At 47.6% G+C, this 12303-nt stretch overlaps 1 protein-coding gene across 1 annotated transcript in view; it reads left to right on the forward strand.

Annotated features, from left to right (window-relative positions):
• Positions 1 to 12303, forward strand: part of LOC142772305 (uncharacterized) — a 64937-nt gene that overhangs the window by 3656 nt on the left and 48978 nt on the right. Inside the window, exons 2-4 of the mRNA XM_075874505.1 lie at positions 627 to 818; positions 4452 to 4786; positions 10832 to 11135. Coding sequence (XP_075730620.1) covers positions 627 to 818; positions 4452 to 4786; positions 10832 to 11135 — 831 coding nt within the window. The remainder of the gene's footprint in view (positions 1 to 626; positions 819 to 4451; positions 4787 to 10831; positions 11136 to 12303) is intronic.

The following is a 12303-nucleotide window of genomic DNA, read 5'->3' on the forward strand; positions in this document are numbered from 1 at the left end:
AGATTTATAATAATTATTATTTATTTGCGTCTCTCTCGAATTTTCGCTCACACGAAACACCAATCTTTCGCTCACAACTAATGACGCAAACGGAAGTTTTGCCAAGAGAGCTCTTCAACCCGATCGCGTTGAAACTTTTTGATTTCCTAAACATGGTACAGCCTGTTTCATGGCCGATTCTACACAATGGCACTGGTGAGGTTACTGAGGAACACAGAGTAGAGCGTAGTATTCGTGGCACACACATACGCTGGTGGTTGGACAAGAGCTAAGTAGTTCTGAAAAATACTTCAATTTTGTTAGCTTACGTCTGTTAAAACGGTGAGGGAGATGAAGGAAGAAATACATTTAAATATAATAAACTGTTAGGAAGATATAAAACATGAAACGAATAATTTGAATCAAATAATAAATCAGTTTAGAAACCAGGCACTAAGGAATAAAGCTTTATACTACGTCCTGAATCTATATAGGCATTCAATCGACTCCTACAACTTATCGAAAGCCGTCCTGTCCCTGTATTTTATAGGGACAGAGCCTCCAAGGAAAGTACATTCGCATGTTTAACGAACAACCAACTGCTTCAGCTGTCATCGTCACTGTACACTGCCGCTGTTCTGATGCAGAAGAAGATGAAGAAGACGGAGAGAAAAGGGTCGACCCGGTTTGCTCCCGATTCTGGCGGTCCTACGCAGACCGTCAAGCGACATTCGGCGTCCACCAATGAGCCGCAACGACCGGCGGGCTCTGTCGCGCAGCCAAGCAACGCCCGAAACACGAACGAGGAGAATAACGTGCTACTGGACGTCGCCCGTCTCGTGAGTATCCGCAGAGTACTTAACAGTCGTAGAGGATTTACGTAGGCGAAATCGCAACATCGAGAGACGGTGTAGTGGTGGGCTCCGGAAATTTCGACCGTCGGGAGTCCTTTGAGGTGCAGCTGAACCAAAGCACTCGGGCGTCCTTTCGTACCACTGCACGCTTTAGTCCACGTGTTACACGTTCCCGCCAACAACAAGATGTGTTTTTTTATTTTCGCTAATGTTAGCTTAGGCAATTTATGTGTCTGCTGTCTGTCGGCGGGCATGCCCTTAAAGACCAATGAGGTCTTGGCAGGCTAATTTCATATTGATGCTCTGGCTTTCTGTTAGTCCAGTATTATTATTATCTGGTGTATCACTTCCATTGAAACTTGGCCGCCGCGGACAAGATTTCTTCCCGCTACCTCAGAATCACCAGTCAAATGTCACGACCTCTACACCACTGAGCCGGGAGACTGGTGTCAGCTAGGGTTACCCAGTCGTTCGTACGGGGGGGGGGGATATGTACCTTAGTATGGGCAGTCAGCGAAATAGTTTTCCTTATTGTTACCATAGATGACAGGAGTGGGGGGAAAATGGGGGCTGAAATTTCGGATGATATTTTGTAGCAATAAGCTATACGCAGCTTTATTAGCACACACTGTCTGTTTGTGTCTGTCTGTCCATCTGTTCGTCCGTCTCTGTCTGTCTGTCTGTCCGGCCGTCTGTCTTTCTATCCATTAGACAGCCTGTGTGTTCCTTCGTCCGTCTGCACCTGCTGAATAAGTCATCTAACTATGCAGTCACGTATCACGAGCTAGGAGGGTCAGACCCACAGCTTTAGGAGCTTCGCCCCTGAAGATCTTTAGCTTTATTCATAGTTTTGTCTTTAGTTTTATTCATAGTTTTATCCATTCGTAGTTTTATCGGTAAACCGTGATTCGTCCGTTCATCCGTCCATCCGTCTGTCCTTCCATCCATCTGTCTGTCTGTATGCCCATCCGTCCGTCCGCACCTGATGAGTGAGTCTTCAAACTGGGCAGTCAAGTACCATGAGATGGGAGGGACCGACCCACGGCTTTAAGAGCTTTTCTCCTGAAAATTCCGCGGACGGTCTTGATTGTGACGGCTTCTTGAAGTGGTACTTGAGCTGGCTACGGGCAGCTCAAACATTTTCATTTGTTGTAGAATGTACTCGTAAAGGTCGCACTTCGGCAGTTGAGCCAGTTCAATAAGTTGCAAAAGCTCCTCGCAGCCACCGCTAGCTGCTTCGTTCGTGCGATTTGTGCAACCTTTGTGTTCCATAAAATGATGAGCGTTGTTGGGCGTTCGTGGAGTCACAAAAATTTTAACCTAACGGAATGAAACAAATCCGGGACATACAGCCATACTGACTGAGACGGCACGGGACTCGGGACGCTGCCTGAAAAGTTCCGCAAAATCTAGGATGGTTGGTAATCCTAATCTCAGCTGAATGACAGTGTAATGCAGTTAAAAATATTACAGGTCTACACTGAACTTCGTACCCTGGTGTACCCACAGACATAGGCGTCCGAAGACACGGATGAGATTTTAAAACATAGTGAAAACTATTATGCAAGGGGCATGGGTGGCTTACCATAATGACTAGCGCTGCTAAGCTCGAGGACACGGGTTCGGTTCATGGTTACGACTGCCACATATTGAGTGCCACAAAATGCAAGAGCAGTTGAAATGCAGGCAGTTGAAAGTTAAGGAACCAGAGGTGGCCTCGCCGCTGCTGAATGTCGCATAACCATATCTGTTATTTGTCATGTAAAGATCTAAAATAGGATTATGTTTTTGGGGAATCAGGGAACACTCGTGACACACGGTGAGGGAGAAGAACGGAGAATGATACGCACGGGACAAATATAGAGAGAGGAATGCATGTGACAAACTGTAGTCAATGAGCTTCTAGTTATCTGTTGCGCTCAAAATATATATTAAATGTAAATCATAAGATGTGTGACACAACACAAGTGATCCGCTTGGATATTGCACAGTATATTGCACAATTTATAGAAAACATGTCATCTCAAAGTTCCGAAACATAAGAATATACTTACGCCGCAATAAAAAAAGTAGTGGGACCACCTATATCAATTTTGTCACAAAGTGCTGTTATTGCTATGTAGAAGCAGCCCTCCCAGAAACTCGACCAAAAAAAGCCGTCATGTTAATTAGCTTGTGATCTTGTTAATGTATGTTAATTAAAAGTCTTGTTAATTGCCTTGAGGCTTGTTAGTTAGCTTTAGTGCAAAATAGATCACACAACATCATGCCAGCAGCTTGAAGTTGTTTGTGAATGCTGTGATTTTTGCAGCACGCGAAGTCACGGTTCTTCAGTTTATTATTCGTTTGAAATACTACACGTGTGGTAACTACTGCACGTCATCTTTAAGACGTACCTCACAAGCGTTCGCAAGAACACTCAGTACAGCTAAGGTACGCGTATAACTAAGAACACCGTAAAAACCGTATACCAGTAGAGCAGAAGATGGATGCATGCTTCATGAAATGAAGCGTCGAACGAAGAATGCCGCAGGAGTCAACCTGTTTATAAAAAAAAAATCACAGCATATCCCCGTATTGAATGATGATGTGTGGGGTGAAGCGTCCATCCGTCTAGCTGCCACACAAGTCAGACGGACAGAAAGTCAGACAGACTGTCTTGACCACACTCATCATCTTTCACTCCGTGGGTATGTTGTGAATTTGTTATTATGACCGCCATCTTTTCTCTTTAATGGTCAACTATACGAAAACCACTAACGCCATTTAGTGATACTATATTCAAGGATATGTACACACAACGCCATCTTATGAGCAATTTTTAAACTAAGTAGAAGTGGCTAATACTACAACATACAACAACTAGCAGTGAACGGCCCACACTCTACGGAGCTTCGCCCCTAAAAGACTTGTCACAGTCAGTTCTAGCCTGCCAAAGCCGAGTCTTCTTGTCTACACGTTAACAACGACAGCGTCCCCAGTGTAGTTATGCGTGCACCTAGTTGAATAAGTGACACATAGGCAAGCACTATTGTTCGCCCTTCATTACCTAGTTGAATGTTCTCAATGTGGCACTCCCTAATCTAACAGGACTCTAAAACCCCGCGGAGTCTCTAATGCATTCGCCTAAAATGACTAAAAGGTGAAAGCCATCCTTTTTGTTCTCAGTGAATTGTTTTGACTAACCCGCTCCTGAAAGCTTTAGGCACCAGGAGTGGATTCCCACTGCATCCATCGTCTATGTCCGAGCGACAACACCATGCGATGACGTCACGTGATGGAATGCCACAATGACGTCATAATATTGCGAAATTCGTGGCACCAGAGGCAGGCGTCATCACATGGTGTTTTTTTTTACTCACTCGTTTTTGCGCCACTGACGCCAACGGTGACTTTTTTGTGTTTGATGGTGCGCCTAAATCCATAAGCACACTTACGAGTTACGACGCGCCTGCGCATGACACGTGGCCCCAGCCCCACGTCGCGTTCCTATGGAGGAAGAGGATACGCGTAGAGAGAGGACATGCCACGCGCTGGTGCTTGCATGTGGTTACAGCTTTAGAATAGCACCTTGATATTCAGCGCTGTCTCCACTATTGCTGTGGCTCGCCATACCAGGTGGACAGGAACATCACCGAAACCGAGCTACGCCACGCGGGACGACAGAAGTGGTCGACTCACAACAAGGCCGCCGTCGTGGCGTCGATAGCGATGTTGGCCATAGTGCTGCTCATGGCGGCCCTGGTGATATGGCGGGAAATATACGCCGGCGGTGCAGGACCGGGTCCCTTGTGCGACACGAACGACTGCCTGCGCTTCGCCTTCATCGTCACGCAGTCTATGGACCGCAACGTCGACGCCTGTGACGATTTTGGGACGTTCGTTTGCGGTGGCGCTCGGCGCCCGCAGCTGCCTTCCTGGACGCCCGAGGCGAGAGACTACCTGCAGTACAGGTGCGACAGGGGCTGGTTATGTGCATGTCTTGAAGGAAAAGTGATGAGACCACAGAAACGAAGGGAATGATCTCACTCATTGACTCGCTCATTCACTGAGAAGCACAAGTTAACTTGAGGAGTTGTTCAACACACAAGGTGGTAGGAAGGCGCGAAGGTTAAATCAGCAAAAGTAGAGGCAGTAGGGATCGTTGTCTCCTTGCCCTCTTTTACCCCCTCCTTTACTGGCCTAAATGGCATCCTTCCTCGGGAAAACGTGCATGCACGCAGGTACACTGAGCTCCATTAACAGTACACAACGCTTGAAGTGACCTTCCAACGAAATAAATTTACTTACTGTGCAATCATCCATTTCCCCAGGTTATTTTATCCCGCCAAAAGCTCTGCTATACAAATGTACCAGATGCGCCAAATCGCTTATATGAAGAGATACCCAATTGCTCACACACTTACACCACAACGCCCAACCACACTCGCTCATACAGACTCGAGTGAACTTTCATCAAGTAGTAGCGCACACATTGATTAACGCATCATTCAGTACGCACACGTATTCGCACTCAAATGCGATGAGTATGCATTAAGACGTACACTAACACGCTGACACGCACACACTTCACAAACGTATACATGTGTGCACTCAAAAGCAAATAGACGCACATAAACGACCTAGTAATGTCAGAGGTAAGAGAACGATGCTCAGTCACTAGACGGCGTCTGACGGAACGGGAAGATTATGAAAAGTGGCTGATCCGACGAGCCACTAAGCCGTTGCGTCTTGTGCAAACAGTTGGCACAAGACGCAAGCATGCGGCACCATACGCGGTGCTTGAGCATGCGCAGTAAAGATGGGGACATCACCGCCGACACATGAAATCATGCGACTAAGAAATGCTCCAGACGTAAAAATATTTCCAGGCCTGTTCACTGCCTCCATGACGTCACTCGTTTTGCCAGAGTGAGGGCGCGTACAGGAGGCTGTGAATTCATTGCCACCACCTTCTCCCGTTAGTGGATAAGGCGTTGGCGGATAGTTTTACATGTTTAATGTCTTTATTGTGCCTTTTTCGATAAAAAAGGCGCTGGTTTAAGTAGTGCACGTATTACGCTTGAAAGCGTTTAGAGATTAATCTGTGAGCTATTTCTTCCATGGAAAAGTCAAAGAATGTGCGCTAATTGATTGATATGTGGAGTTTAACGTCCCAAAACCACCATATGATTATGAGAGACGCCGTAGTGGAGGGCTCCGGAAATTTCGACCACCTGGGGTTCTTTAACGTGCACCCAAATCTGAGTACACGGGCCTGCAACATTTCCGCCTCCATCGGAAATGCAGCCGCCGCAGCCGGGATTTGATCCTGCGACCTGCGGGTCAGCAGCCGAGTACCTTAGCCACTAGACCACCACGGCGGGACAATGTGCGCTATCGAACGTTTGGTAGATGTATGAGAGTAAAATTTGATGGACCACCAAAGTGACTAAATAAATATTGTAAATTTTAATAATTCTTTATATACACACAAACAAACACACATACACATACAAACACTATCTAGAACATGTCGAGAAACTGTTCCTACTCATTTGCAAACTTTCTGCAGTTTTATTTGAACTGTTTCAAACATCTGTCTTTATCGACACGTAGTTATTGAGGAGAGTATGTGGTGCTGCCACAAGTATATGTTATTGATCACAATGTGAGGGTATTGAACACTGCAAGAGAAAACAAAATCTTTCGTGTCACAAGCATCTCTTGTGACCTACACAAGAAGCGATGTTTCTCCTTTGCTCTGGCTCTTCTCCCAGTGGCGCGTAGTCGATCCTATAACTTAGGGCATGAGAAAAATGTTAGTACTGGATCGTATACCCCGTGGGCGCTTTTCCTGCACTGTCGGATCATGGATCGGCATATTTAATAGTGGTTTTTAAATATTTTAGCTTGAAGTAGAGCTCACGCACCTGAAAACTTTTGAAGAAAGCATTTTACCGTAAGTGACTACACACGCCTAAATTTCAAGTAAACATATTAGGCTAAGGTGCCGACAAGGCTGGTACAAAGTTATAATACTTCAAATAAGTGTTTTGAACACCGGTAAAAATACTGGGCACAAAACCTCTGCACTAAGCAATGCAACAGCCATAGTCAACACGGTCCTCGAGGGACACGCGAAACCTGCCTCCTTCGGCATGGGGCGCGTAGTCCTCATTCTTAAAGAAGGTGCACCGCCGAACGACCCTGCTTCTTGGCGCCCGATCACGTTGTTAAATGTAGACTACAAGATCGTGGCGTCAATCTTGAACAGCCGACTAAAGATCTTTCTGCCGGATATTATTGCTCCACACCAGGCTTGCGCAGTCCCGGGCAGATCAATGTTCACCAACCTGACCACGACAAGGGACGTGTTCCAGTACGCTTCGGAGAAAAGAGTCACTGGAGCCTTTTTTTTTTCACTTGATCAGGCCAAGGCTTTCGATAGGGTCAGGCACGCCTACCTGTTCGAAACCCTGCGAGAGTTTGGCCTACCGGCAAGCTTTGTACAAGTGATAAGGCTCCTGTACTCAGACCTCAGGTGCCACGTAGTAGTAAATGGCTCCACGACGGACACCTTTCAATACACGAGAGGGATCAGGCAGGGGTGCCCGCTTGGCCCAACCCTCTTTGTACTCGCGATAGAGCCGCTACTTACATCCCTGGCAAGCGACGCGCACATCCGGGGCCTTCCTCTCACAGGAACTGCGGACCTGAAAGTCCTCGCATACGCTGACGATATCTCCCTTTTTGTGCGAGATCCAAGCAGTCTCGAGCGCTTTCACCAGGTATTCGCGTCATACGCCCTAGCATCAGGTGCACAGCTAAATGAGAGGAAGTGCAAAGCCCTCCTATTCGGCCATTTCCCGGCGCACGTGATCGGCATTTTCGAGGTAGTCACCGCTGTTAAGGTCCTTGGTATATACTTTTCCCGCGAGGGAGTTACGGCCTCTACGTGGTCCCGAGTCGTGGACAGGGCTGCAAAAGTGTCAGAGAGCGCTAGCCTACAAGGCCTGACGCTATGCGAGAAAGCAGAAGCCGTCAAAACAAGCATTTGCGCCCTAGCCTCGCATGCGAGCCGAGTAGCGGTGATGCCCACAAGAACAGCAAGCCAGTTCACCAAACTCATTAACGCATACCTCTGGGATGGGAAACCGCCACCATTGAAGCAAAACTTGCTACAACTGGCAGTGTCAGAAGGGGGTCTCGGGCTACCACATGTGTCGACCACGAGCAGAGTCCTGGCCCTGAAAACCGCCCGCATGCTCGCGCGCGCGAGCGATTACGTAGGGCGCAACCTACTCCTCTACTGGAGTGGAGTGAAGCACGACTGGCTGGATGCAGGCCGCCACACCGGGCCCTTTGCTGAGGCACCCGCGCCCTTCTATAAAACGGCGTCGGCTACCTGGCGCATGTTGAGGCAAGAAGTGCGCGAAGGCGATGTGGATGAGGACCCGCCAGCGCGCATCGTTGAAGCCATCACGCGGAAGCAGCTGAGCGACACTGAACAAAAACAAGCTGAGCGCGCGAGGCGCGAATTACTCTCGCTCCGTTGCGGCACCCCCCGTGATGCACACGATTTCCTCCTGAAAAAGGCCTGGGCCGTCCTCCCCACCAGACAACGCCTGCATAAATTCGGAATAGTCCCGGATGCACGTTGCCCGAACTGTCACGCAGTTGAATCGCAGGATCACGCGCTGTTCCAATGCGTGGCGGTGAAACCCGTGTGGCGCACGGTAGCCCACTCCTTTGGTATCCGCCCACCTCCCCACCACAAGCGCAAAAAAGGTGCCTTCTGCCAACTTGTGCTGATCTTCATGATGCTAGCTATTTGGGAAAGGAGATCGCTAGCGGAGGCGCGTAGAAAGCCTGTGCGGAGCGCGTTTCCGGTAGTCTCGCGTATCCGGCGGTTGCTATGGGCCCACCTATCCGGCGAACTCGAGGCCAGCGGCGAGGAAAACTTCCTTCGTCGCTGGCATACCAAATTCTTTTTTTCTGAGGAATGGCAAGCTAGCCGCCCCAATCACTACCTGGTGACCCCCCTCCCGCTGTCTAACACATGCAGAAGGGGACTTGTATATATATATATATATATATATATATATATATATATATATATATATATATATATATATATATATATATATATATATATATATCTGTATCACCTTTTTCATTTCATCACCCCATTGTCGTTGTTATTTGTAATCGATTCGGGCAAAGTGTGCTGGTCGACACTTGAGTTAAAATTTGTATAGCGCCTTCTTCAATGATTGGCGCCTTCAGTCAGTTTTTTACGCGCAGATTGTTGCTGATGCCTTATTTGAAGGGAGACAAGAGCCCCCCCCCCCACTCCCTTGTACCCCCCCCCGGCGCCCCCCAGCCTCAAGGCCTCTTTTATACTTCCGGGCATGCACTTACTGTGTACGAAAGCAGCATTGTTTCAGGCGACAAAAAAGAAATAATACCTAGAGTTGTACAGCGCTAAGTCGCTACTTGTTCCCACCGCGTGTTGAGAAGACCTACCGCCGCGCATGATTAAGCCAGCTGGAGCACCACGCGCTGTACAGTAAATAGAGGGGTACATTCCCCCATATACATTGTACCTCGGTAGTGGTGCTTTCCAGATTGTACATGCACCCTTTTATAGTCGTGAAGCTCGATGTTTTTGTCATGTACTTTATCCTTGGTTGGAAGTCAATAAACTTCTCTTTGTTGCAACAGCATTCCATATTTATCAACCAAGTAAACAGAAGTAATACAAGAAGTCGACTGTGCTAATCGCCAACAGCAAAATGTTTACCAACCTTGAAGAAAAAACGCCTGTGCTGAAATTTTACTGCCACGCGCGTGATTTCAATGCCAGGGCTAACGCTAAGAAGTCAGAAGCACACATGACTCCTTAATTTATAAAAGAAATATATAAAATGGACACACGTATCTTCTGGTCACGAAGAAAACAGATGTGGATGCTGCAGCTTGGTGAACGACACTCTCCCATTTCGTTCATTGGGGAACACCCCCAACTTCGGTGTCTTTGTCGCGATAGTTTGCCACGCAGCATCGCCCAACCGTTAGGATTTGCAGCCGTACAAATTGCGAGTATCCAGTGCCGACAAATAGCACCACATATTCACGCTGCAGGTCACGGACACAGAAAAACACGATATTTCTCGAGATGCCAACAAGCAGGCCACGAAAACCTTTGTCAGGCTTGGCAATCCATGTCTGCCGAGCAATGAGAGCAAGTGTAGGCGCGCCTGTGCAGCTAAACACACCGTTTTAAACAAATAGACGTTATATAGAGCCCGCTGAAGAAGCAGTGATCAGGCCTGAAATTATTTAGGCGGCATTTTCGAGGCATGTGTATCTAGCTGCCTCATCGCCGCTCAGTCCAGCGTCGATTTTAGAATCAATGCTCCGACGAAAAGCGAACCTAAAATGATTCGTCACGATGCGATTCAATATTACTCAGTGTTTTCATCGTCGCTTGGGGACGCTGATGACGGCGGTGACGACAACGGATGTGACGAACCTATGCTTAACGCGGGCGTGCCGAGCGCACGAAATGTCAACTGAAGGTCATGTCATCATTTAGTGTGACCATGTGATGCGATCGGGCATGGCCGCGAGAGGTGGCCACTTGGCAGTGCTGGCAGCGCTAAATATTGGCGGGCTTTGCACCTGTTTTGAACTGGGTTCTATACTGGGCATGAATATGACACATATTATTCATCCCTCGGTTGCATTATTAGTACGGAATCGTAACTAGTGGATGGATAACTACGCGTTGTCGCAAAAAAAAAACGCGAAATACGTCGCTTTGCACCATTGCGGCAATACTTTCAAATGGCACTTGATGTACTCGAACTACAGCTATAACTACAACAACGTGGTTCAACAACAATGAATAGTAATGTGCGCTGTCTAAGGTTTCCGCGTTTGCATTAAATTAGCAAAGCGTTCAATGAACATGTAAAAAACAACATAACTTTCTTTTACTATTGATTTCTCAGGTGGACGAGCAACGTCATTGAATCCTTGACTGCAGCTGAAGGGGGCAATAGTGCGAGCAAGGACATGCGAATCCTTGGCGACGCAATGACCATGCTGCAGTATTGCCTCAAAGGAGCGTGCGACGCAGAAATGTCGAAGCGAAACGCTCGGGACCTGCGCGCGTTCCTGGAGCAGCGCAGGCTCGCATGGCCCGGCGAATTTCAGCGAATTGACGTGCACCCTCTGGACGTCCTGTTAGACTTGGCAATCAACTGGCAGATGCCTCTGTGGTTCAGCGTAGGCGTACTGACAGTTTCAGCTACAGTAAGTGACACGTTAGGCAATAAGTATTCAACTTAAATTGAGGACGACGCAGTGAACCATGGGAGCGAAAAAATCACAGCATATCCACGGAGTAAATGATGATGAGTGGGGTGAAGCGTCCGTCTGTCCATGCATCAGTCCGTCCATCCGCACGTCCTTCTGTCTGTCAGTCTGATATGGCAGATCACGTCTGACACAGAATACGATTAAACTAAAAAGAGCTTTGCCCCTAAAAAATAGTATATTTAAACTTAAGGGCCACTCGCCATGGTTGTTTATGGGCTAAAGCACTCGGTTGCTGACCCGCAGGTCGCGGGATCAAATCCCGGTCGCGGCAGTCACATTTTCAATGGAGGCGAAAATACTCGATGCCCGTGTGCTTAGATTTAGAGGCACGTGAAAGCACCCCAGGTGGTCAATATTTCCGGGGCCCTCCACTACGGCGTCTCGTATGGCGGTGTTGGGACGCTAAGCCCTAAATGTATTATTAATAACCTTAAGGGACAAGAAGAGTTGGTCAGCGAAGAAACGTGTGTTAAAGGTATCTCAGTCGCAGTGAAGACGAAATGGATATGAGCTGCGCTTGAAGCAAGGCAAGGTAGGCACTGGTTATCAGGAAATACAGAATGTTCTAGGGGAAGGCAAGCAAGTGAGGGGTAAGCAGAAAGTTAGGCGGCTAGATCAGATAAATAACATATAGCATCTCGATTTTTTATGATAGAAGAAAGACCAGCACAAGAAAGATTACAGGACAGGTGCCACCAACACCTAGCTGGTTTCGTTCATTGCAGTGATCGCCATGAAACATACGGCACAGTGATGTGCAGACGTATACCGAGCACATATCAAGACAACACCACTTTGGAGGCTAAGGACATGCTGCACAAACAATCCTAATCTCGCGAGGATAGAGGTTCATAAAAGCCACATTATATTTTTTTAATGGAAGATATAGCGTTAGAGGATTGGATACTTGAAGGTCAGTTTGGACTATGCCACATGCGCAATGCCAATCTCCTGAAGCATGCGCGGATGCGCCCGACGAAAGGAACGACGATCTCTCACTGCTGGCTTTTGAACTGAAACGGTCAGCTGTGCCGACCACGGTTGTAACAATATCTCATATATATATATAGTCTATGGTGCAAGCGACTCGTCATTGACGCAA

The sequence above is a fragment of the Rhipicephalus microplus genome, chromosome 9 (assembly GCF_043290135.1).
Source record: "Rhipicephalus microplus isolate Deutch F79 chromosome 9, USDA_Rmic, whole genome shotgun sequence".
Classification (NCBI taxonomy): Eukaryota; Metazoa; Arthropoda; class Arachnida; order Ixodida; family Ixodidae; genus Rhipicephalus; species Rhipicephalus microplus.